At 33.5% G+C, this 27308-nt stretch overlaps 4 protein-coding genes across 7 annotated transcripts; 1 reads left to right on the top strand and 3 right to left on the bottom strand.

Annotated features, from left to right (window-relative positions):
• Positions 1-2760: 2760 nt before the first annotated feature.
• On the top strand, positions 2761-5969 carry LOC106785096 (multiple coagulation factor deficiency protein 2 homolog). 2 transcript variants are annotated; one of them, XM_014745258.1, is made up of 5 exons: positions 2761-2963; positions 4731-4899; positions 5000-5086; positions 5171-5325; positions 5428-5969. In XM_014745258.1, exons 2-5 carry the CDS (start codon positions 4748-4750, stop codon positions 5562-5564), a joined length of 531 nt encoding a protein of 176 aa, XP_014600744.1. In that variant the 5' UTR covers positions 2761-2963; positions 4731-4747; the 3' UTR covers positions 5565-5969. The 2 variants fall into 2 exon arrangements, with proteins under 2 accessions (XP_014600744.1, XP_014600745.1); XM_014745259.1 differs by lacking the exon at positions 2761-2963 and adding an exon at positions 3012-3053.
• Positions 5577-8622, bottom strand: LOC106785092 (bifunctional lysine-specific demethylase and histidyl-hydroxylase NO66). Its single transcript, XM_014745252.1, has 6 exons — positions 8513-8622; positions 7612-8216; positions 7232-7509; positions 6413-7148; positions 6129-6318; positions 5577-6040 (listed from the first exon to the last, which is right to left on the bottom strand). The coding sequence occupies exons 2-6, from the start codon at positions 8214-8216 to the stop codon at positions 5972-5974; spliced, it is 1878 nt and encodes a 625-aa protein (XP_014600738.1). The 5' UTR covers positions 8513-8622; the 3' UTR covers positions 5577-5971.
• LOC106785093 (breast cancer metastasis-suppressor 1-like protein) lies at positions 8548-10592 on the bottom strand. Of its 3 annotated transcripts, XR_001381489.1 has the most exons (5): positions 10451-10592; positions 10251-10374; positions 9941-10163; positions 9102-9824; positions 8548-8647 (listed from the first exon to the last, which is right to left on the bottom strand). XR_001381489.1 is itself a non-coding variant. In XM_014745253.1 (4 exons), exons 3-4 carry the CDS (start codon positions 10156-10158, stop codon positions 9350-9352), a joined length of 693 nt encoding a protein of 230 aa, XP_014600739.1. In that variant the 5' UTR covers positions 10159-10163; positions 10251-10374; positions 10451-10592; the 3' UTR covers positions 8919-9349. The 3 variants fall into 3 exon arrangements, 2 of the variants coding, with proteins under 2 accessions (XP_014600739.1, XP_014600741.1); XM_014745253.1 differs by lacking the exon at positions 8548-8647 and having other exon boundaries at positions 8919-9824; XM_014745255.1 differs by lacking the exon at positions 8548-8647 and having other exon boundaries at positions 8919-9824; positions 9941-10194; positions 10451-10577.
• Positions 10593-13609: 3017 nt separating this feature from the next.
• LOC106785095 (enhancer of split mbeta protein-like) lies at positions 13610-16119 on the bottom strand. Its single transcript, XM_014745257.1, has 2 exons — positions 15896-16119; positions 13610-15726 (listed from the first exon to the last, which is right to left on the bottom strand). The coding sequence occupies exons 1-2, from the start codon at positions 15962-15964 to the stop codon at positions 15160-15162; spliced, it is 636 nt and encodes a 211-aa protein (XP_014600743.1). The 5' UTR covers positions 15965-16119; the 3' UTR covers positions 13610-15159.
• Positions 16120-27308: the final 11189 nt, after the last annotated feature.

Below are 27308 nucleotides of genomic sequence, written 5' to 3'. Positions count from 1 at the left end.
TCTCTCTCTCTCTCTCTCTCTCTCTCTCTCTCTCTCTCTCTCTCTCTCTATTTCTATATGTGTAAAACCTTTATATTGCTAGCCACGTTCACGAATCGAGAGAGAAGAACGATCCTTCCGAATAGAAAACTTTCGATCTCTCCAATGAGAATAAAATCCTCTCTTGTTGTTTGTTATGTTATTGTTTCTCGCTCGCTCGCTCGCTCGCTCGCGTGCGCGCGAGCGCATGCACGCCTATTCTCCGTGTTCCAAGGTATAATGAACACAGAAATCGAGTGTCAACGAGAGAAGGTAAAGGTACGGACGATATGGGGTAGCTGGCGGAGTGGGGGGAGAGGGAGCAATTATTTGCTATAGGAAGTATAAATTTTAAATAGATATCGTAATCGATTATTATATCGAACGATTAGTATGATTAAAATTATCTGGTTCACGACTAACAAACAACAACAACAACAACAACAACAAAGATGACAAAGATTACGATGTTACACGTATATCTTGTAAAACTCATTGTATTATTAAATGCATTCTATCTCATTTTAACTTCTCCCTCTCCCCCCTCGCCTCACCACCACCTTAACTCTCACTCTCTCTCTCTCTCTCTCTCTTTATATATCTATCTATCTATTTATCTATCTATCATTTTCTCTTTGTCGAAATTCTCTCTTTGTTACTCTTTGTATGACATACTCTCTCGCTCAGTATATGGGACCACCACCAGCCTGCTTTTCCGGGACACGTGCCCATGGGTATCGGTATTTCGGGGTGTGTTAATACCTCACTATCCAGACGGATAGAGAGAGAACAGAGCGAAACATCCACTCCTGTACATTGTTTGCGGCTTGGAATCAATAAAAGCATAGCTTTAGGCTACGCTGGTTGCCCTAGCAACGAGAGACCCATCCGCTCACCCCCCCAAACCCTCCCCTTCCACCACCCAACCACCCTTCTCCACTGGCAACATCTCTCTCGTTCTATCTATCCATCTATGCCTCGATCCTTCCCCTCTTTTCCCTCCTCATCCTCATCCTCATCTTCCTCCACCTCTCCTATCGTGCTTTTCCTCTTTCTCTTCACTCAGCCCCCAACCCCTATCCTCATCCCTTCTTTCTCTCTTTCTCTTTCTCTTCCGCAAGCACGTTTGCGCGTCCATGCACGAGTACACACACTTTCTCTCTCTCTCTCTCTCTCTTTCTCTTTCTCTTTCTTTCTCGTAACATCTATCCATCCATCTATCCATCCATCCATCCATCCATCCATCCATCCATCTTTCTTCTTTTATTTCTTTCTCTTTCTTTCATGAATCCCCTTCCCTTTTTCCTACCACCCTGTTTGCCCGATACATCGCAAAGAAAAAAAAAAAAAGAAAAAGATGAAAGTAGACTAGAGAAGAAGAAGAAGGAGAAGAAGAAGATGATGAATAAGAAGAAGAAGAAGAAGAGGAAGTAGAGGAAAGAAAAAAATAAAAATACAAAATAAAAAAGAAATAAACTTATTGGATCCGTCTACCATCCGCTACTGCTGTTGCTGTTGCTGTTGCTACTGCTGTTGGTGCTCGCTAAATTGTAGTATACTACGCATCCTTCTCCTCGACTTTTCCAAGAGTAGAACGAATCAAAATTATTGGCATGAGAAATGTCCTTAAGCTTTCTCTCTCTCTCTCTCTTTCGTTTACTAAGTTCGTTAGAGCCCTCCGGTTACCGTTACACATTCAATTTGAAGTTCATAAAATATTATCGAATCTGGATCAACAGAACCCTTCCTTCCCCTTTAGAGTGATCATAACCATGTCCTAGTGTCACATGTCCTATGGTTACCCAAAGAACACAACCCACCAAACAGAAATGAAATTCTTCTTATCTCGGGGCGACTGACTTTTCAAGGGAATTCCCTTTTCCTTTCTTGTATCGTACAAAATTAACATGTCAAAGCGATACCTTTGATACAGGTGCATCATCTCTACACAATCTAACCATCTATCTATCTATCTATCTATCTATCCATAGCACGAGGATTTGGTCTACCTCGGAGCCTTGTTATTCTCTTGTTCGAATAACCGAAGAGGAATTAAGTAATATAACCATGAGTTTCCCCACTGAAGCTTCAAATTTCTTGTTCTTCGAACCATTAACAATGAAAATGTGTAAAAAAGTAATCACGATTATAGTTTAGCGAAAATGATCAGTCTTATTTATTAACAATGATTCAAAGTTTTGTTAAGTACTTTCGTTTATTTTTTTTTTTTTTTTAATTTATTTCTTTTGGTTATTTATATATACATTTATCCAACCTAATATTCAGTCGTATTACTTTGGAGCCTTGTTATTATCTTGTTAGAATAATTGTAATGATCAAAATCTGAAGCATCCAAATTGAACACTCGCAAAACGAAGCATCGATGATGATCATTCTCTTATGCAATAACAATCAATATATTACCTCTTGTTAATAATTATCCATAATATATCTTGAAATCGTATTAATTTCGTACGTAAATCGTTATTTAAAAAAACGATTAAATTATAATACGCAAATTATCGTTTGATTTTTAACTTTAAAACGTATTTATCATCTATCTCCAAAGATATCGCCAAGTTGTCGATTAAAGGGTAAAAAAAGAAAAAAAAGGAGGCAAAAAAAGGATTATCTTCGACGTGATCATCCCCCCAAGTTGTTCGCGAGTTGTGTTTTAGGCTATGGAAAGTCAAAGAGTGAGCGCGTTAGTTCGGAGCAACTCGTTTAGGGCGCAAACTCCATGGAAAAACGTCGATAAGTGTCACGCGCTCTTCGTACGTTAGCAAAGAAGAGTGTGTTTTCTTGGGAAAATCTGGACGATCATCGTCAACGATAGGAGACAGACCGAGAGGAAGATCGAAGGAAGTGGATCGAATTTATCGTTAACGGGATCGCACACCTAAGCGATCTAAATAGATATTATTTTAACAACTTATCATCTAAAGGTAAATTTTAAACATAGTCTTTCCTTCGATATTTCTCGCAAAACAGAGCTTTTGGTGTAGGTTGACCGACTTCTAGTCGTGTATGTGTATGTACGTATCACGACGATTTTCCTGCGTTTGCGTGGTGGTGATTCTGACGATGTTGTGAAGGATCCTTTATTTTTGTAGATTATATCAAGCTAACGAGAAAGAGTAAAAGAGTAAGAGAGAGAGAGTGAGAGAGAGAGAGAGAGAAAGAGAGACAGAAAAGCAAGAAAAGGGTGGGCACCCTTCTTCTTCTCTTCCATATGGGTTAAGATCGAGTTCACAGAAAGCGCCGATAGTCACGGTTTTCGAGCGTTACAAATAGCGGCTCGTTTAAAAATGAATTTGTATAGATAAGTGATCATCTCGAGTTACCAAAAAACTTCAATGTACTACCACCCCCTACGATGTAGAATGAATAATTCAATTCAAACGCGGGGGTTTTTTATTTTTCAAGTTATCATCTACTCTTATTAATATCAACTTGTTGATGTTACGAACGAGATAAGTGAAAAATACTCTTGTAGAATACATAACATACATTTTCTCTCTCTCTCTCTCTCTCTCTCTCTCTCGTACTTTATTAGCTTTGGATCAATCCGACTTAGAGACAGACGAATAGTTTGTAATGTTGCTTGTGCAGTAGGAAGGAAGATTTGTAGCTCACACAGTAGTACAGGTCCCCCTGTAAGGCGACACAGGTACATATGGGCCGCTTCGATGAATGGACCAAATGATATAAATTATTTATAGATTTCGACACCCGTACCCTTAGATACGAAGCTGAAACGGCTCCAACTCCGGAGGAGGGTTGTTCGGAGTAGAGTAAAGTAAGAACGTGTTTCGTTCGAAACTCCAAGGGGGAGTGAACAACCACCGGGGGTCCACTTGCATCGAAAACCCCTTGGGGCACCCCCTCAACATATGTACTCTCGCTCGACCACCGACTCGGCTCTCTCTATAAAATTGATTCCTAAATACCCTAGATTCGTGCCTGCTCGTGTGTCTCTCTTAACACCTACGCCCATTGGCTTTACGCTCTATTGGAGAAGGCGAAGTACATGAAATTTGAGAAACTGATGAATACGAGATGTGTTCAAAATGTTCCTCTTATTTTACATTTTTTAAATCGTACTTTTAATATTGCTGATATATATATTGTTGATAATAATATTTAGAAAATAATATTCTTTTTTCGTTCGATCTCTTTCTTTTTCATTTTTCTTCGTCAACGTTAAAAAAAAAGTTGTTTTAATTTAAAAAAAAAAGTTTTCTCAAGTTTACTTGTAACTTATGAGAAGAGGACGCGACTAGTGTTGTTCAGTACAAGTACCGAACAGTATATTCCCTGGGGTTAAAACTAAATCAATGGGCTTGTGGGTAATCGCATAATAATTATCGGGACCCCCCCTACCGTCCATCTGTCGTTGGCCAAGGGGGTATTCGACCCCTCCAAGAGCCAATAGGTGATTCTAGGGCAACATGCCCGATGAACGTGACCCAGCAGGTCCTATTGTCGCTTAGACGTAGTCGGAATGTCGTCGTTCAATTTCTGATTCTACCCTTCCTTCGTTCTTATGAACTTTTGTTGATCAATGAACATTAGAAAAGAAACGATGATCGAAACTGATCTCACCTATCCAAATTAGTGATCTAATCAAAGTGATGCTTTTTATTTTTTGAATTAATATCAAAATTTTTTTCCTCAAACGATCGTTGACTTGTTTTACTTTTTTGTTGTAGTCCTTTCAGATTGACAAATGGTGTTAGCATTTTTCCTCGGCTTATGTATCGCCTCTGCGGTTGGATTACGTGGTCCACATCATCCAAGAAGTTCCGTTTCTCATCATCATTACTCACCTCAGAAAGGTGTTAAGTTAACGCAGGATACTGAACTGCTTCACGATGCCACGTTGGTTTTTCATCTCGATATATTTTTTAAAAATAATATTCGAATAGTTTTCTTTAAACCATTAACGTAACACGCATACTTACAAATTTTATTATTTTAGTCACTTGAAAGAAGACATGGGGCCGATATCGTCCCAGCTTGATTTTTCAAAACTGAGTGAACAGGAGGTCGAATTCCTTTACTTCAAGTATGATTGTTCGAATTATTTCGAATTAATTAAATCAGTCACAGACAATTTGTAGAGAACTTGATTAGTATCTCTTCATTGTAGAGCACATGATATCGATAATAATACTAAATTAGATGGTCTTGAAATTCTATATGCCATACAACATACTTTTCACGAACATAATATGGTCGACGAAGATAGAAGTATGGATGAGGATGAGCCACAAATACAAGAGGACGAATTGCCACGTCTCGTAGGTAAGAATAGCAATGGACGATGAAAATTTATATGACGATTTGTATAATTAATTGTTCTCTTGTAACTCTATAAAAAAAATATATATATATTTTTTATATAAGGTCTTATAGACAGAGTATTGGAAGAAGATGATTCGAATAATGATGGTTATTTAGGATACGATGAGTATGTCTTGGGAAGACGAAAGGATCACATTACCCAAGCAAAAAGGATTGCTAGAAATAATATAAAAAATTAAAAGAAAGTCAACTTATATACACACACATATAATATATACATATACATATACAGTATTATTAATTGTCAATATTTTTTAGTGCTAACAATTCACATTTATCTTTATATACCTGTTGTAAGATTGAATATAATTTTCAATATGGTTATAAGAAAAATTAAAATTAATAATATTTAAAAAAAAACTAGTATACATTTATAATAATGTTAACTTCATTAACTAGATAATATTTTAATTAATAATTTTTCTTATGTGACAATATATAGAAAAGTTCGATCAGTCTTTATGATAAAAATCCGAGATAACACATGGAATTGGTGTCTAACAATAATATAAACGTCATCTTAAATATGTATGTATATATAAACAAGAATTGATATTCTAAAAAAGCTTAATTATCATTTCGTATATTATACGGAAACTAGGGGTGATTCTGTCATTATAATACCTCTTTCCCAAAGATCCTTTGCCATTTGATACTGTGTATTTATAAATATTATTATAAATTATTATATATTTAATATAATTTATTGAAGAAAAAAAAAAAGAAAGAAAAGAAAAACTTACTTGATTATCTTCATCTTCAATAGGTAGGTCTGCAAGTTTAATAAATTTGGGATATCTAAGGATAAGTTCTCTTATACCTGATACAAATAGTTTACCGATGTCTAAATACTGTAGCATGTATTCGTGATACTCTTTGGAATTTTCGCAAGAATAATATAGCCTAAATTGATCATCTTCCTCTTGTACTAATCTAATTGTATAAAATAATAGAGAGAGTTATCTTCTAATTTAATATAATATTATTATTTGATATTAAAGAGATTATAATCGGAAAGATAATTTACCTTACACAATGAGATCTTATTAATCGTATCTTTGTAGAAGGCTTAAAATTTGCGTGATTTACTACAACTCCTTCTGCGATCATTTTTTCTCCATCCAAGATCGAAGTACAAATCATTTCATTCTTTAGAAGGAATGGTGGCAAGAAATCATGTATATGATTTTTAAATATTTCATCAGCTGCTTTGTCGATATCAAGATAACTTTTAATTTTATCCATTAACAAATTTACAGTAAATTTAAAGGATGATCGAAAATCATTAGATGTACTATCATGATGTACTAAACCAAAGTATCTCCAAAAATCGACAGGTAATCCTTCACGTAAAATAGGATAACTCTCAATTGCTTTTTCAAATGCGCTTGGAATCAATTTCTCAAAGAGATCACACCAAGCATTTTTTTGATAAACACTCAAAGTAAGATGCAAACTGTGACAATCCATATTAGTTAATCCTTGATGAATTGTTCCACGTGGAAGATACAACATATCTCCAGCTTCTAATACTTCATCAAAAAAAGGATCACCTAAATCTGAATCTTTCAAATCTTTTGATGGAAATCTTGGTAAATAATTTTTTGGATCTGTTACATGATATAATCTCCATCTTTTCTTTCCTTCGATTTGCAATATGAATGCTTCTATGTCATCATAATGCGGTGCAAATCCTTGACTACCAGGTGGTGTCAAGTAACTATTTGAACCAACAAAACATCCAAACAATTCTTGAAGAGTTGCTATATATTAAATTAATATTAATTCATTTTAACAGAATAGCATTTATATAATAACAGAATTAATAAAGTCTTAGTTGTTGTACCATTTAATATATGAATCCTAGGCAAATAGGTTTGTGGATTTAACATTCTTACTGAACATCCGTTTTTATAATAATCCCAAACAATGGTAGGTAAAGCTCGACCTTCAGGATTATGATTTTCTCTTACACCCTCATCGTATGAAGTAATATCAATATTCTTTGAAAATAATATATTATTATCTCTTAATATTTTGTCAAGTATCGGAGTTGACATAAGAACTTTGAAGTAATTGGCATCGGTCCGTTTTATAAATACAGGTTTTTTTTCCCAATGTTCACTAAAATAAATACATTTTTAAATATGTTTTATATAGACACACATTTAAATATATTACGCTTAAATATTATTACCAATTTATCTGTTTCTGTGTAATACATACTTAAAAAATTTGTTCAAATTTAGAGGATGTATCAACCATTCAAATAACATATAAGTTTGTATTACGGGATCTTTCGTAAATAAATCATCCATTTCAGCAATCTTTGGACTTTGATTTTCTGTCGTATTTGATTTATCATTATTCTGTTTCTTTGACTTTTTATTAACTTTTTTCTTTGATTTATTATTATCTTCGTTAAGTAGGTTTAATATCGGAGTATCATAATTTATTGCAGTAGTAGTAATAGTGGTAGAAGGTTCTGCGTTATTGAAAAAGGAACTGCTATTAAATAATAACTGTTTTTTTTCTGTATTTTTCTTGTCCTTTACATTATACACCGACATTTTCATATTGATGTCCTTTGTCTGTGAAATATCATCATCAGTTCTGGGCGATGAAAGATCTTTAGGATCCTTCTGTCTTTTATTAATCGATTTAGACTTTGATATCTTTTTCTTTGTTATATTGCCTGTCCTTTTTATTTTTTTATTCCCCATATTTGAGCGTTTCTTTTGAAATTTCTGTAACTGTAATGAAGTCTCTGAATTTTTACGTTTCTTTGTATATACTGCAAATGCAGAGATTTGTTCATTCTTTGAGAACATCTACAACAATTAAAAATCTATAAATATTGATTATTTCATTATTCTTAAGTTTAAATTATACTTAAATATCTCTAATATTTCTTATGATAACGGCAATTTCCGTGAATAGGATATAAAGGATATAAAAAATCATAACCTCTAATAAATTTATACATCGATTCAGATATTATATAAGCCAAGGATTTTTCTGCTCAAAAAACTAAATATTAACAATAAGAGTTATTCACATACATATATTTATATATATATATATATATATATATATATATATATATATGCATATATATTTTATTTACCTTTTTTATTGTATGCACTTTTTGCACCGAACAAATTAAATTTGAACCTTAACCACGTTGTTGACCTTTTGTATAACGGTTGGTTTTGGTCTTGAAGCCACTTTGTTTTCAATGAAATTTAGCGTCATCTAGTAACTGAATAAAGAATTAAATCTAGATTCGGGTACTATTTTACAAAAAGTTAATCGGTGTTTTATAAAGTATTAGAATACAATATTAGCGAATTTAATATTTATTAAAATATTTATATGTAATATGATAAAAATTGTCTTCACTATCATTAAAAATAACAAATGTAATTATCATGATTTCAAATGAAAATAAAGTAAAAAGTTATAATATTCAATTTCTCATAATTATATATGAAGTTAAATTTATTATTTAATTAATGAGAACGTAATTTATTTACACATTATTTATGATGTTGTTATTTTAAACTTTAACTGTTATTGTTAGAAAAAATTAGTTTAAATATCTTTATTATATCACAATATAAAATTTAGATGTACAATTAGTAAGATCTTCTGAATTTTTTTATTTTTAAGTATAGCATCAGTATACTTTAGAGATATTGTTCTATTAGACTTACACACTTTAACCACCCATTGCGTTTAACAGTTCTTCAAGATGCAAAGGAGGCTTTAATTTTTGTTTAGTTCATTGCACTTAAAGGCACAGTATCATAGATGAGGGAACTTAAAAAGATGATTGCATCAGAAATAACTGTTGCCACAGTCAATTTTAAAAGAGAAAATAATTTGTTAATTTTGCAGCGTTACACTACACGTTCATTAATGTACATCCACATAGCAACAAGTTGATTTACATATTTATATTTTAAATTATCTCTGTTTTTCTACTACTCAAACTCTTTTTAATTAAGGCCCAATCTTCTAAAATATCAGAATCATTAAGCATATAAACGATATATGGTCCTGCTACGGAAACTGCTTTCCTTCTCTCCGTATGGTTCCTACGTCTTCTACCACTTGAATTTAACCATAAATCTGCATGAATATCTACATTATTTCTATCCTCTTCTAATCTACGTATCTTCTCCTGAAGATCATTATGTATATAATCCCAAATCAATTCTTTTTCACTTTCAAAATTTTGGAAAGCGGCCTGTTCCTCTGCTGAAAATTTATTTTGTATATTTTGCAATCTGTATTGTTTCAATATTCCAGCTACTTCTATTTTGGTTTTCATATTTTCTTTTAAACGTTCTAGGGGTATTAAATATTCTTCCGATTTACCAACTCGTACTTCCCCAAGTTTGGTATCGACTTGTGTTATTCTTTCACGATACAATCTATAGGAATGAAACATATCATAATTAATATTACTTGTAAATATGAAACAATTGCTAAATGTTGCCACTGCAATTACACTGTATTTACTTTGGCTTCGTTATAACATTATGCTTACTGTTCTTTGAGTAATGAAAATTGTCTTTCTAAATCAACTAAATTCTCCATACACTCATTACGTCTTCTTTCGCACTCATCTTCATCCATCTCTGAGGAATCATCGCTGTCACTGTGTTCTGCACTACTATCACACGACGCAGAACTTTGGTTGCTATCGTTGCTATCGTGAGACATTTCTTCTCCTTCTGGCTCTGATTCATCTTTGACACTAGGCATCGGAACTACACATTTCCATTTTAAAATAATGATAACCTACAATATTTATCAACTAATTTAAACTCTCTCTCAAGAGTGTTAAGACAAATTACCTTTAATCAGCTTTTGATTACCCAGGACGTATTGTAAAAATGAACAATTTTAAATATAAACTAGCTTTAAATAAAAATAATCCACAAATTTGATATTAACTTCTTAATCTGTAATGCACATAACCTAAAAAAAAAAATAACACTTCAAATATAATTCACTAAAAGTCTTCAAGATTATATAATATTTGTATCGGTGTTACCTAACAAAATGAGAACAACAATAATTATTTACGAGAATATTGATTTTAATTCTAAAAATTCCAAATGGTTATTTGTTTATACCAAGAGTAACAATGGACAACCATTTTTTAGAAGAGCACAGCAGCCACCTCATACTATACTAGTAAATGAGCCACGTGACTTCTGCGCATGAGCATACTACGTTTGCATCTGCATTACCGATAGGTTATTACCACATCAAAGAATACAGAAGAACATAAAAGATCATTATTCCCCTTTTTTATCTACTCAGATTCATTAAAGTTACTACCACGGGACCACCAGTGGGCGATAGTAGGTACTTAACGCGATAACGGTACAATACTATTAAAGAATATTGTATTCTTTGATAGTTATGTACCGTCATCGCGTTAAATACATACTATCGTCCAATGGTAGTCCCAGTGGTAACAAAAATAATGCTGAGTAGATAAAAAAGGGGACTTGTGAGTTTATATATACTTCACTACAAAAAAGTTGGCATAGAATCGTAACAGCAGAAAAAAATGAAAAAATGAAAATATTTATCTATTGTTTATACATTATAAACGATTAACTTATTTCTTTTCACTACCTTATAGGTTGTTACTTTGGAAATCAACTTTAAATATATCCCCTGCAGGTATACCTACTTTACTTTCATTTTTTTCCAAATGTGCTTGCGCCTTGAATTTGTGTTTGCGCATGTGTTTAACAAATCTTTCACTCATGACGTCGCCATTTCATAATTATTCAAAGTGCAATAATTATTTTCAACTAATTAATGATAAATAAAAAATATTTGATAAAATAAAGTTTAGCAAATAGTGTGCAATTAAGAGCATATATTCATTTTTTTCTGCTTTAAGATTCCTTGCCAGCGTTTTCACGGTGATTACTTCCATAATTAGGGGCACAATTATCATCGGAAAATCTATTTTACCGACGTAATCAAATAGCGTTTCCATAATTTGCTACAAGATGGCCGTGGAGCGCAACCGTGCACCTGTAGTGATAGCACGTGTTATAAGACTAAATCGTGATCCAATAGTTTCCCGCTTTTTAACGTGCAACATTAAGGTTTGTGAATCGTTGGGAAGGATAGGGCGGTATTATCGAAGCTGGTAAGATTATGGGAATATTTAGAATTTAGGTTAGTATGAAGCTTTTATATCTAAAGTTTGTGGTACGTGTGCGTGTGTTTGTGCTTGCATGGTGGGTCCGGTATGTGTGTACGACGATCGTTTTTCGATCGACGATTAACCTTCAAAGGCGCTCGTGTTGTTTGCCGCGCATTCAACGAAAAAGAATGTAGGAGAGGTCGACGGACGATGATCTATTATTTGCGAATAGACAACGATCCGATCGTTTTCGTCAGGGACGTTATTTGTGTCGCGATCGTGGCTAAGAAAGTACATACGATCAGGAGTTTAGTGCCGATGATGCTAACCTAAATCGTCTTCGCTTGAGTTTCTTGGCGCGCGTGTGTATAAGAGAAAAAAAGAAAGAAGAAAAAGAGAGAGAGAGAGAGAGAGAGAGAGAGAAAGAAAGAGTGAGTGAGAAAGAACGACTGATTAAGTGTGGGAAGCTTGGTGGTGTGGGGGGCGGGGAGGAGAAAGAAAGGTAAGGGTAAAAGAAAAAGATAGAAAAAGATAAAGAAAGAAGAAAAGAGAAGGCGCGTGGCGCGTTTGAAGTCACGTCTTGGAGTCGTCTCATTGGTCGGATCTTCTACTTGTTCGACCGGTTACAACGAATCAATAACTTATCGCCTCTCTAAGGTCTACGTTCGGCGTTAACGAGTGTTCGCGAATTTTAACGAGGTTAGCGCCGCATCGTGGGTTAAGCCAGCCTACCGATACACTAATACACTGTTAAAACTGTTTTGCTGCAGCTACTTGTGTTGCTGCTGCTGCTGTTATTTGAAACCTTCTCATATTTCTTCTCCTCTTTCTTCCTCCTCTTCTTCTTCATCTTCTTCTTCTTCTTCTTCTTCGTCATTGTCATCTTCATTTTAATCTTTATCCCCATCTTTTTTCTTTTTATTCAAACGTTGCAACTTACCGCAATAAGAAGAAGTTGTTGGGTCATCCCGCGTATTTTATATCGCGCATACCAAACGAATAAACGTTTTTCATTGGCCCAGTTCTCCCCTAACAATACCTAGAAGCAAGTTTCAAATTGGATGGTTGAAATTGATGTTTCTTCTTCTTCTTGGCGAATCGCCAATGGCCTATTGTAATGCGAGAGAGAGAGTGTTCTAAACATAGACATAGTGTGTCTTATGTATTTATTTGATAGAAGGAGTAGTTATCATCGTGCGCTAATAAATAACGGATAGATTATATTAGATCGATCGTTGAGATGTTAGTTCAGTGAGTTAGAGGTGCTTACTTTGAACGATCGTGTCACAATTCATACACTTTCGATCAGATCAACGAGAAGAGTTCATCGTTCCTGCTTTGATCTTCTTTATATCCCACATGTGAAAGTGTTTCGAGGTTAGATATCTCACCCTTTGATTTATTTTTTTCCTTATTTATTATCCAACGTCAATCGATCCTAAAGATCTATGCAATTTTATTTCAAGGTTATATGTTTACGTGCGTTACGTTTGCACTCATGGCGCCAGTTTTTCTTTCATACACGCATACTAAGTGGTTCTATATCATTTCAGAAGCGGAGGAAACTATAAGGAATGAATCACTCGGATTCCATGGAAGAAAAAGTGTCGTAGAGTAAGTACTCAACATTATAATCAATGTCACTTGATTCCGCATTTAAATTATCCTTGTACGTCAGGTAATTGCTTACACATTACGTATGTATATAAGTTTTTTATACATTAAAAACAAAAAATAGATCTCTTGGATCAATCATATTTATTTTCCTTTCAACGAGATTTGAATTTTCATAATACTTATTTCTAAGCTTTATTTTTCAACCTTATTTTCTTCTTATCATCTTTCTTATGTAAAAGAAAGAAATAAGGATTGAGGAAAAAAAAGGAGAACAAGAAAAAAATAAATTTCAATAAGCTATGGTTACGAAACGACGCCATATTATTACGAATGATCACGTGATAAGGAAAAAGGATAGGGCTTATGGAATGCAGTATTTATCGTTTATAAATGTTGAATAGTCGTTGAAACACACGTTTAATATAACTTTAGTATCATTTTATTAATTTTACTAGAGTAAATATCACAGGTACACGTTTCTCTATCACAATATCCTCCTCTCAAACGTCTTATGGCGACATCTTTCCTTCTTTTATTTTTATTTTACTTAAATTTAACATGCACATTCCGCGAACGATATCTTTTTAACACATTCGATAATACCGGCATACCTATCCTACGCTATTAATTATTACATTTTAATTTATTGTTTATTTGTTCGTTCTATTTCGTTTGATTGTTAATTGCTTATTTTTTTTTTTTTTTTTTTTTTTTTTTTTTTTTTTTTTTTTTTTAATAAGTTTGTTATTACATCTGATAAATATGGTGCTATATATTTCAAGTTTTTTATATGCGATATCTAACAAATTGTTTCGCACGAAAAAAAAAAAAACAAGCCACCGTTTACGCGAATGTGTTTTAACAAAAGCAAAAAAATATAATTAAAGATTAAAAGACGATCCTTGGGAACGCGTAAGGTGTCTTTTTTGTTTCGACGGAGGAGGAAACGCATATATGTATGTACAATAAAAGTTTGCATCGCGCGAGTTGCATTCGTATTATGTTTTATCCATCATTTTTCTGATCGTTTAGATCAATAAATTAAAAGGCAACGATGACGTCTTATTAATATCAATTTTTTTAAAAAAAAAAAAAAAAAAAAAAAAAACAAAAAAATAAAAAAGAAAAATAATTAGCAAATTCAATAAACATATGAATGCACTTTATCTTCAATTATTATCTCGTGAAGAAATTCATGACTATATAAACAAGATATGTATATTTCGATAAAAGTATGAAACAAATAATAGAAAAAAATGTAACCATCGATATTATCTAAATTAAAACTTCAACCGGTTTGCTTATTACGACTTTACGATCAATTATTGTTTAATATATATATATATTGAGACCTTAATACTTTTCAATTTAATGTAGATATGTATAAATCGATAACGCGAAATAAAAAGCTCAGGTCTTCAGGTAGATTTGTTTCGTATTACGCGAGAAACGAAAACAAAAAGAATAAGACTTCACTATTTTAGAGTTTGTCGTTCTTTCGTTTCGTTTAGTTTAGTTTAGTTTAGTTTAGTTTATTTTAGTCTAGTCTTGTCTGATTTCTCCGATAATTCGTATGGAGATCTCGGTTCTTCGTTAGGACGATATGTTAAATCGTATTATCATATCTTCTTAGAAATATTTGAACTTCCTCTTCTTCTTCTTCTTCTTCCTTCATTGGAAAAGCGTTATTTTGAAACGCAAGAAGATTTTTCTTTTTCCTCCAATGAAAACTAATAATAAATTCGAGTCTTCAGTAATTACATATTTCTGTCTCGATTACTTTGAGATCATCCGTATTAATCACAGATGATATTGCACCACAACCGAATTTGCACCGGAGAGAGATCATAGTGTCATTGGTCAACAGTCTTCCTCAACGTTTTCCAACGTTGAGAGTTTAGGGGTTGGTTCTCTTATTATATTGTTTTTTCATTGGAAATGTGTCAGTGCCAAGAAAAAACATTTTATTAGTTTTACCAAGGTCTCCAGATGGGTTCGTTGGATTTAGCAACTCGCAATAATCCTTCCGCGAAACTATGATGACTCTGTTGTGAAATTTCTTTATCGACTTCCGTCCTAACTGGTGATGGTTGACTGGAAGCTGGCGTAAGTGGCATAGAATATTCGTCGGAGCTAAGTTCGCTGGATGAGGATGGGGAAGATTGTGGTGCTGCCACGTGGATGGTTAATGGTCCAGTCTTGTCCATGGAATTGAGTTTGTGTCCAAGGTGTGTCATTAATTTGGTACCAAGGGCTACGTCAACGCCAGGAGTTGCTGCTAGACAACGGCTAACTTCGTTAGCGCAATGCGTGTAACCAGCTCTGAAACGATCAGCATCGATCACCGGGTTAGCTGATAAACGTTGCTGACGTTGAAGTTTGTGAAGGTGACGGACGGTTAATTCTAAGATATTGGCTTTTTCCAATTTCGCTACGTTTTCACCGTCACGTGCTGAAGCAGTAACCATGAGATCCTTCAGCAAGTCCAAGCAATGATTTATACGTGCTCTACGTTTTCGTTCCAACATAGGTTTTGTAATCTGTAATTTGAAGAATAACGAGTTAATTAGTTTGACGTATTTTCAAACCGTAACGAATGAATGAATGAATGAATGAATGTCAGTCATCGATAGAAATTGATAATAGGATTATTTTATTTTTTCGCGATGTGAAAGAAAAAAAAGAGAATGATGAATTCAGGATACTTACTTTGCGATATTGATAAGTCCTAGAAATGGGCTGCTCCTGGCCATCGATTATTTGCTCGTGCATTTCCATGGTTAATCCCTTTTATTTCTTCTTTCAACGTTCTCACAAACACCAATTAGCAGCACTTTATAAAATGATACTATATAGTATATACTTTATATATGTATAATACTTATATACATATATCATATGCACTTAGTTTGTTTTTCTTTTATTATTTTTGATTATCGCGTTAAATGATTAACAAATAAACAACACACTGTTTCGCCGAATTATTTAATCTCTTTTTCTATATCTCTGTTGATACAAGAGATAAAAATATAAAGATGAATGATTAAAAAAGAATTAGAAATAGATAAATTTAGATAGATTTAATAAAGATAGAGATATAAATCGGGTCGAGCGAGTCTCAATCGGTACGATCGGTTAAAACGCGTCTATCCTCGTCGACCTTTCTGAACGATCAGCGTGATTGTGGTGGCTGTTGGGTAGGATGACGGGTTATATAGCCATGGGCCCCTGCATAAGAGAGGTAAAGGGGCGGCAGCAGGGACCGTAGTGGGGGCCAGGCCTTCCGTGGGAACGGTCCGTAGAGGTTGGTTCCCAAGCAAGCACACCACCTGTAAGCGGCAGCTGCCAGACACGCGCCCACACCAAGCCATCGTCACCGTTCCTTCGTCCTTCTCGCACCTACCCGCATCGTCTATCTTTTTCCTTCTTTACCACCCCCACCACTACCACCACCACCACCATCATCTTCGTCGTTCTTCCTCTCGTGCGCCATGGTGTATGCATTCTTCTCTCTCTCTTTGCGAGCGTGCACGCTCATACGGAAGAACCAGACCGACTATACTACTCGTCCTTGTCTTTCTTATGCAAACAGGAGACTCTCCGTTCTCTCTCTCTCTCTTTCTTAGCATTTTTTTTTCTTCTTCTTCTTCTTTCCTTCAAGCTAGCAGCAGAGTGTCTCCCCTGTTCTCCTCCTCCTTCCTATCGTGATTTGCTATCTCCCTCTCTTTCTCTCTCTCTCTCTCTCTCTCTCTCGTTCTCTTTCTCTTCCTCATCGGTGAAGCGTGCTGGGCACAAGTCCGGCGTCCTCTCGTGAGATCGCGATCCCACCGACTTACACGGCACGTTGCCTCTCCCAATGACGCCAATGCTGATGCTGGCGGTGGCTCGCCACTGCTATGGTGGTGGTGATCGTGATGGTAGATCGTAGTAGTGGTAGTAGCGGTGTTCCCCTTTCGATGTTTGCTCTCTTCGTTCGTAAGAGTAAGAGTGTGTGTATAGGTATTACTATATCGTTGCTACCAAACGATCTTATCCGTTCGTTCTTTCGTTCTTTCGTTCGTACCTTCCTTCCTTCCTTCATTCGGTACGATCGATCGATCATTTTCCGCTCATGTTAATGCGCGAAGGCGGCACGAATCGCAAACCCCCAAGATAACGATGCTTATTTTTGATACCGAGGAAGACACCCCTCCCCCATCCCATACAACTACCAGTTTTCTTACCACGATGACATCTCTGACTTTTGTTGTTAAACGAGATGCATCCGAGGAAGAGAGAGAGAGAGATAAAAATAGTTTGCTTTCGGGGAATGACAATTGTGATTCTATTATTAAAAAAATACTTTAAATGAATGGTCAATATTTATAATCAAATAATTCCCCGTGATTCGTAATTCTTATTGGAAAATTTGATGCATTGACAAAATAAATATAATATACCATTTGTTATTAACTATTGATTATTTATACTGAATAAAATGTTCACGCGTAAACGCTGAACATGTTATATATGTTGTTATATTTTCTTTTAATTACAAAAAAAATTAATAATTACAAATTTTCTATATAAAACAAACAAAAAATCATATTATTTTATTCCAAGTAATATATATATTTTCAAGAAATGATATTACATATTATGTTGATGAAATAGACGATAAGAAAAATATGTTACAAATTTTTCAAGACGTTTCATTTTTGGTCAGACAGTGGCTCCAATTATATTCTCTCTTTCCCTTCCCTCTGTACCCTTTTTCTTTTAACCTTTTTTTTTTTTGGCTTTATTTCTTCTTCTTCTTCTTCTTCTTCTTCTCTTCTTATTTTCGAGCAGATAATCGTGCACGCTTATTTCGAAGGTAGTAGAAGATCATTTAAACGTTGTTCGCACCGAATAATTACGGCGTACTTTTTTCTATCCGTTCTCCTTCCGTTTCTTTTTTCTTTTTTTCTTGCTACCGACTCTTTCCTTCTCCCTCCTTCTCTCTCTCTCTCTCTCTCTCTCTCTCTCTCTCTCTCTCATACATTTGAGTAGGACTTTTTATTTCTCTTTTTTAACGATCGACTGCGTCATTAAAAACTGGCGGCAGTTCGATAGAGTACGAACAGATTGCGAGATAAAGTCGACTCGATTCGATCTTTCCCCCCCTCTCCCCTTCTTCTTTCCCCTCGTTTAGTTTATTTTTTATATGCACTCTTCCCCTCCGTTTTGCTCTCTTTCGTCGTTAAAAAAAATCGGACGTTCTCTCTCTCTCTCTGTCTGTCTGTCTGTCTGTCTGTCTGTCTGTCTATCTGTCTGTCTGTTTCTTTTTCTCTTTTTTTCTTTTTTTAGTTCCAGTTCGAGGTCCAATTAAAGCGAAAATTGGCACGGCATCCACCCTATCCTGTTATTCGATTCCGAAAATTATTTGAGAATCCGAAATTCGCACTTCTACGGTTTTTTGTTGCAAGGGAATTTGAGGGAGAGGGGTGGGTAGTGTTTGTAAGGTTGAGGGTGGAAAGAAAAGATAAAAAGTAAAAATCAATTAATTTAAGAGCACTAGTCGTTGCGGTTGTATATAATAAATCATCGATAAGAAAATTATACGCGATTGAATATAATTCTTGACGAAACTTTAATTGCGGGTTTACGAAATTGAAAATCTATTTTCGATCGATACAATTGGATAGTACAAAATACGATAACCAACAATTCAGGGGAAACTTGATTGTGGTCTAATATATATATATACATATTGGTTGTGAAAATGTTTGTGACACAAATTTTGATTAAAAATAAATGAAATATTTATAATAAAAATTCGTACAATATTTGGATTAGCGTTTATAAAATTTGTACTCTTACGTAAAAATATTATTAATCTTAGATCTATAAACTAATCATAATAGATGATTAATAATTGCAAGTAATTAGATAGAATGAATAGAAGAGAATCGTAGAAGTGTTAAGCAGTCTTATATAATTACACGATTTATAAGGCGACGGAACAAATCTAGCTTCTCGAATTGATTTAATAATTCGTATCGTTAATGTCACGATCGGTGTTACATGTACTCGTCTATTCCAAGAAAGATAGAATAAGAGAGAGATAGATAGAGAGACAGAGAGATAAAAAGAGACAGAGAGATAAAAAGACAGAACAAATAGACGAACAGAAAGACAGTGATCCAAGCGACATTGATCGATCACAAGCAACCATTGACTGTCTCGTTCTTGCAATATTTCTTTCCCGTTTCTAACGAGATTATACACTTACATCTTTCTCGCATAAATAATTTAAATCATCGACGTTATGATATACGTATATACGCGTATTCATACCGGGTGGTATCATATTAACTTTACCATTTGCAATATTTCCTTTAATTTTTAGTTTTATGATAAAAGATAATAGAAAACAAACAAACAAACAAAATAATATATTCACGAGAAAAGTTATATATTATTTTACAGATGATGATCACATTTTCGACGATATATATAGAGAGAAGAAAAATAATTTTTTTCTTTTTTTAAGGTCATTTTTTTTCTTATAAGATTTTAAGAAATATTTTATACGGTACACAATACACGATTACACATACACGTACGTAAGTAAATTACGCGTTTATGTTTTACAACGTTTATTTCTTTTTCTAATAGGAATGATAAGTAAAATCTAATGTCAGTCGAAAAGATTTCCTCCTTCTTCGTGGAAAACGATCGAGGAAATTTTTTTTTTTTTTTTTATACGATCTATAAAACGATCTTTCAAATAATTCATATCATTCCTTCGTATCTCGCAGTTGAAAACAAACTGTTGGATTATAAAATTAATTCGTTTGTTATCAATTATATATTTCCATTTTGTCGGACATTTGAACTATTTTAAAATACATTTAGACAGCTGCAATTTAATAAACATCTTTAGAAGCATCATCACGTGTTTTTTGTTGTTGAAATTCAAGAAAATATATCCCAAAGGGATTACATTACGATTAAAATAATATGATCTTTAAGGATGGAAGAGAATTAGGTCATAAATGTTGCCGTTACTAGGCTGACTTAACGGGAAATAGTTGTACGAGTAAGGGATTTTTAATATAACATATTTTTGTATTTATTTTTTTTTTTTTCTAAACAATGTACGAGTACGATATATCTTTGGTGGGCGGTCGCAAATAACATAAATCAGGATTACAAGTTTCGTAGAAAAGCATTTGTGCTGTTTCCAATTAAATCTTAGATTAAATCTTATAAGGGGGGACGTTCCACTGGGATACTCACGGATTTTTAACGTGCTTTAGTATATTACTAGTATACTATTAGGATGTTATCGTGGTAAAGTGTTTTAGCCTAACGCGAAGTCACTTTTAAGTAAAAAGCTTTTAAAGTTTTGATTAGTTTGTATACATGTTTATATTATTCTTAAATGTTTATATTATTCTAAATTCCCCTTTCCCCCCACACACACACACAAAATTATTCAATTTATTATTAATATTTCATTATATCCCTTAGATTCGTAATTTCAAACGAGTAGAATAATGTAACGAATAAAATGTTGCCAATTTTTTAATTGTTCAACACAACTCTATTTATATAAATATAAATAGATTCGAATTAAATAATGTGAAACGTAATTGGGAAAGTAAATATAATAATGTATGCATATGTGCAGAGGAATGCTCATTGATACAAAGTGAAGGACGTTAAAGCGAGGACTTTTATTAACGAAGTACACACGTCAGCTGTTCGCGAGAACATATGTTAGTAGTGTAACGCGGGAATTGTGTAATACATCGTGTCGTCGTATGGCTCGTGCCCATTCGAGAAGAGATCGTTCGAGTTCCTTTTTTCCTTTCCATTTGCAACAACCCCTCGTGCACAAGCAAGACCACGCTCCGTTTGTTTCTTAGCACGTGTCTGCCCACTTAGATCATATTTAGGAGGGTTACCGCGCTTATATCATTATATCTATTCGTTTCACACTATTATTAAAAGTCATGTTTATTAATATCAATTAACAAACATCATATTGTAATGTATATTCATATTAGATCTAATCTTAGAATATTATTATTATTTTTTTCATAGAGAATACAAATGTATCATTATAATTAGAATATTAGATAGTATTATTAACTCAAAAAAGATATTAAAATCGATACTCGTTATTAAATTTAATTGTCAAATATTCTTTATACAATAAGTATATCATCATATAACTAATATTTTGAGTTTAGAATTATTCAAAGGTTGAGGGTTTATCGTTTGTCCTAGGGTATCGTTAAATGATCGATCGAAAGAAAAAAAGAAAATAATTATATCACATATATTGTTTTTAATCGAGCATCCTTTTACGAGTATAATTAAGTAATTAAGAGATCCACTCGACATAAAAATAAGATTCTACCTCAACCCCGTTGACCTACTCTACGTTTATGGCGAAGTAACTGTTAAGAGGAACAAGAGTTAGCAAGAGTAAGTTACTTGATGGTTACGGTGTTGGTAGTTGTAGAAAAGAGAAGAGAAGAGAAGTGAAGAGAAGAGAAAGAAAAATAAAGAAAGTGAAGTTCAAGATGAAGAAGAAGAAGAAGAAGAAGAAGAAGAAGAAGAAGGAAAGAGAAACGAAGAACGGAACATTCTCACGGAGAAGTTAGGTTCACCTGGCGCCAGGCGTTCGCACATGCACCTACCAGAGTGAGAAAGAAAGAGAGAGAGAGAGAGAGAGAAAGAGTGAGTTCCTCTCTTCTGCACTTCGCCCTATTTAAATGCCCTTTTCGCCCTCCGTTTAATTGAATAGTGGTATGCCTATATGCCATGGCACGTGCTCACAATACCAAAGCGCACGCCGCGTGTTATTCCGCGTATAATACACGCGTTATTCTTATTCTTATTCTTATTCTTATTCTTATTTTTATTCTTCTTTTACTTATTATTATTATTATTTTGTTCCTTTTCTTGCTAGCTCTTACACTTTTGCTTGCTTGCTTGCAAAGTGAAACCTGAATCTCTTGCCTTCCCGTCACCTTCGACCTTTCCAATTCCCTGAGTGTGAGTGAGAGAGAAAGAGAGAGGGAGAGAGAGAGAGAGAGAGAGAGAGAGAGAGAGAGACAGATAGAAGAAGCGAGCACACGGTGAAATCTTTTCCCGCGCTGATCTTTAACACTTTCTCGCGAGTTTAACTTTTTAATACTTCTGTCTATTCACTCGTCTATTTTCTACGAGTGAGTGAATGAGTGAGAGTGAGAGAGAGAGAGAGAGAGAGAGAGAGGTAGCACACGTGCGGTTAGCGAACTATCGAAAATCTTAATAATCATAATATTTATCAAATACTTTCATTTATTCTTCGATTAAGATTTTTTTTTCCCATTGAAATAAACTATCGGTACGAATGTGTCGTTGTTTTTTTTTTTTTGCGATTAATTTTTGTCATTAATAATATATTTCCAATTTTTCAATCGTGTTTAGATCGTATATCTTTTAGTTAGGGAAATTATATCGTTATTACAAAATTTATCGGCAAATTATTTTCTATAATATTCGATATTATTTTCATATTGTTGTAAAAAAAAAAAAAAAACAGAAAAAATAATTTATTCGACGAATTTTTCGATCAAAAATGTTGGATAATAATAAACATAGGTTGAATAAAAATAAAAAAAAGAAACAAAAATGTATCTAGCGAAATTTAGCGAAACTTAATAGAATTTTCGATCGATCGATCGATCGATCGATTATAACAATCGATATTTGAATTCTTACCCGTTCTTTCTTTCTTCCTTTCTCTTTGCTTTCTTTCATCTTTTTTTTTTTTTCTTTCTTTTTTTTCTTTACTCGCCTCCGGCAGCCGACGTTGTGTTCGGTTTTAACGGGGGGGGGGGCAGGACAGAGGCAGGGGCAGCTGGGGTTAGGGGAAGGGGGAATAGGACCTCGAAGGCGCCCTTTTGTGGTCCGGTCTTCGGGCCCAAGATCGCGCACGTGCTCGGCTTTCCCACGCGTATATCACGCAGCCGGTCCCCGTTCGTTTCGAAAAGAACGGAGAAGGATGGTGAATATACCATGGGGCCTTATTGTATCGGGCACGGGCCTTAGACACTGGAAATTAAAGATCTCTCTCTCTCTCTCTCTCTCTCTCTCTTTATCTTTTTCTTACTTGGTTTTTTTCTTTTTATTTTTTCGCTCACTAACTCTTCCTTTATTACGAAATTTAAGATTTGATTAAGTTCATGATGTTATGACATTAAATGTTTATTATAATCGTTAACGAAATAATATTTTAACGTTAAGTTTTGATATGATAACGATAAATTATTATTCTTTGCTTGTGTGTAAAAATAATATAATACAATGATATAGTAAACATTAAAAAATAATATAATATTATAATATATTATATTTATTATATTATTTATTATCGCAGGTTTATTATTGCACAATTTACAAAGTTTTTTTTTTTACAATGTCTTATCATAACCTTCCTTATATTTTTTTCTCTCATTTTTTTGGTATTATAAAAAATATTACATTACATTAAATTATATATTATTTTATTATATATATTTATGTATAATTTGTTTGTTTGTTCTTATTTGTTTGCTCGTTCGTTCGTTTGTTATATTTTATTCGTTAAGAAATCGTCTCGATAAATATATCGACCTCTTCTCGAAAAATTCTCGAAGAATTTGGCACGTGAGAATTTTCATTGACGATGAAGAAAACTTTCCGAGAGAGCGTAGGGAAAGACAAATTTCGCAGAATGTGTCTTGTTATTCGACGGTTAAATAAATTTGCCTCGTCCAATAGCGTTACTTCAAAATTATTAAGGATAGTAGGTAGGTTAATTTAGGTCGCAGGGGAGAGGAGAGTTGGGTGAAGGAGGAAGAAATCGGATCTCTCAGGATGTGTATAAATATTTATAATAATTATTAAGAAACTAATTTATATGAATTTTCATTTTAATTGTTATTTCTTGAGAAAACGAAAGTATATAAATTAATGTTATTCTTAAATTAAATTTGTTAAAACTTAATACGAAATCAATTGTTACAAATATTATAAATACCGATAAGCAATTATTAATAATATTATGTGAATATAACGTTGAATATAATATATTCAGTATTTTCTCTCGTCCAAAATTATAATTCTTAATGATAAGGGATCATAGGGAACTTGGACATAAAAAGAAGTAGAACTTAATTTAACTAAGTTGCATAGTTAGTTAAATTAAGTTAATATTATTATAATTAAAAAATGAGAAAAAAATGAAAAGTAAAATATTATTATTTTACGTGTTTAAATATATAATTACGTTTATTTATTTATTTATTTATTTATTTTGACTCGCACGTATATATACGAACATGTTCGTGATCAATGAATAATGTGTTAATGAAGATGATGATCGATTAAACATAAGAGGAGACGACATCTTTTGTATGATATGCGTCTAATGACGCATCTTAAAAAAACCATTGGAATGAGGTGGTAGGGGGAGGACCACCAACACTGATCTGGGTTCTCAGGTACACGGTGATCGTCAAGCCTAAAGCTTATATCCCGAAATTCCTAGGAGGCTGACTCATCTTTCTCATTTCCGTCTGGAGAATTCTTTACCATGTTACTTGTTCGTAGGTGTGTAGGTGTGTGTATGAATGTGTATGTGTATGAGAGAGAAGAGGTTTCCCCTACATTGTCGATCGTTTTTGATTTTTTCGTTTTTTGTATCTTTCTTTTATTTTATTTTGTTTTTTTACGTGCCAATTTTAATAATTCGCGCCCAAACAATTTTTGTTCCCATTATTTTTATTCCTATTTTATTTTTTCTTGACACAAAGATCGTTGATTGATGAGTTATGAAATTTAATGATCTTGGATTATTTGAAATTCGTGTATTGACAAATGTATAGTATTCAAGAGAAATGAAATTAATATTAAAAATAATAAAATAATTAAATAATAAATACTATCGCGAGTAGGGGATAGATTTTATTATTTGTTATTGCTTTACAATACTTCGTCAAATTGATTTCGATTAATAATGAGTAGTATAATTGATATTAATTTTTGTCTAAATCATTTTGATGAATTTTACTTGAAATAATGTTATTATTACGATACGAGGAAATAGGTTTTACGGATTCGTAATTTTTGTCGTAACATAACTTATAGTACGACAATAATTAGATTCGTAAATTGTGTTATATTCATTTTCTTTTTTCCTTTTTTGATCATATTAAGGATCGTCAAGTTGTTTTATGTAATTTCACCTAATTCCTACTTGGGATTTAAATTTTTTTCCTCCTCATTTGCAAATTTCTTTTCTTTTCATTTCTTTTTATAGCGTTATGCGACAAACAATTTTATGCGTTTGCGAAAGAGAATAAAAGATGATCATTTGGAATAATTAGCGTTCCTTAATGAAACCGAAAGAGAATACTACGCGGTAACTTTCGCTCTTCATCGTGAACATTTTTGGCAATAAGAAGTTAAACGAAGTAAATTAAGCTAAGCTAAAAAAAAGGGTGGTGTACGAAAAAAAAAAAAAGAAGAAAATAATATTAAGCCGAGAGATAAAAGAATCGTAATCGTAATTTAGAGTATCAATTTTGGTAGAGAATATTGCGTTCACACACGGTATTCATCGTTGGAGAAAATGAAACAGGATGAGAACGAGAAGTTGTATCAATTTAATGTCCTATTTGACAAAATTTATTATCCCTTCATTAAAAGAAAAAAAGAAAGAAAGAAAAAAAAACGTTACGATGCTTACGAATCGTCTTTCAGGTTACCTATATATATAATTTTTTTTTATATTTATTTACGTTATAGAAAAAAGAAAATAAAACAAATATAAAAATATAAAAATGATTAACTGTTATTAACGTTTTGTATATACATTTTTGTTTCATCGATCGATTGAAAATTTATAATTAGTACAAAATAAAAACGGTTAAATGTTTTAATTACAAATTTCTCTTATAAATCTATCGCGTATATATATGTATACTGAACCATTGAATTAGGATGAATTAAGGTGAACCAAAAGTTCGTGCGTTTAACTTTGAAACTGCGTAATGGATTGTATTTGTAAAACTGATACTTTGGAAATATTAATAAAAAGAAATGCACGAATCTTAGTTTCATCCTAATATAATATATTCTATATTCAGTCTAATTATATTCTTTTTTAAAATATCCAATAATCAATACCAATAATCATACAAAAATTTGAAATAAGTTGCGTATTAACACAAAAAAAAAAGAAAAAAAAATTAGCCAAGCGTCAAAGTTTTTCGTGATTTCGATTTTAAAATCGAGATCCAGCCGGAAGTCTTCGTTAAAGGGGAGTATCCGTTAATTGGTCCTACCTTGATGATCGAATAAAAATATGTACCTGCCGGGGCTTTTCTCCTACCATCTTTTCTCTCTCTAACATGCGTGCGTGTATATGTGTGTTGTACGTGTTACGTATACGTGTTTCGTACCTAAGTATGTACGTGAGATTTCGAATGAATGAGATTGTATATACATATACACCACACACATACATATAAATATATATATCTATATCTATATAGAGAAAAGAGGAACAAGAAGAAGAGACAGATAAAGAGAGAAAGAAAGAAAGAGAGAGAGAGAGAGAACCACGGCACATTTCTCGTTCCTGAACTCGAAGATCTAACTACCACCTGCCTCATTTTCCCACGAGACCGGAGCAAACCTCTCGAATACCGATGAGATAGACGAGGACGAACTTCTTCTTCTTCTTCTTCTTCATTGGGATGAAGAAGAGGAAAAGGGGTTTTGGGACGAGGGGAATAAAACGTGAAAGAGGAAAGAAAAGAAGAACATAGTCGTGGCCTTTAGGTAAAAGAGAGAAGAAGATGAAGAAGAAGAAGAAGAAGAAGGAACCATGGATACACACATAAAGATCTCATTCTTTCTTTCGTGTGCGTGCCTGCCTTCCCCCCTCCCCTCCTCCTCCTCATCATCGTAAGAGGTTTCTAGAGGAGCAGGAGGAGGAGGAGGAGGAGGAGGACGACGTGGAGATGGGAATACGGGGATACAAGGGGAGAGGGGATAAAAGAGACTCGCGACTCCGATATTCTTATGGTGGTGGTGTGGTGCACAGGTAGAA

The sequence above is a fragment of the Polistes canadensis genome, unplaced genomic scaffold (genome assembly GCF_001313835.1).
Source record: "Polistes canadensis isolate GaletaPanama2010 unplaced genomic scaffold, ASM131383v1 scaffold_45, whole genome shotgun sequence".
Classification (NCBI taxonomy): domain Eukaryota; kingdom Metazoa; phylum Arthropoda; class Insecta; order Hymenoptera; family Vespidae; genus Polistes; species Polistes canadensis.
Note: the sequence above shows the minus strand (reverse complement) of the source record. Positions and strands in the feature narration are given on the sequence as shown.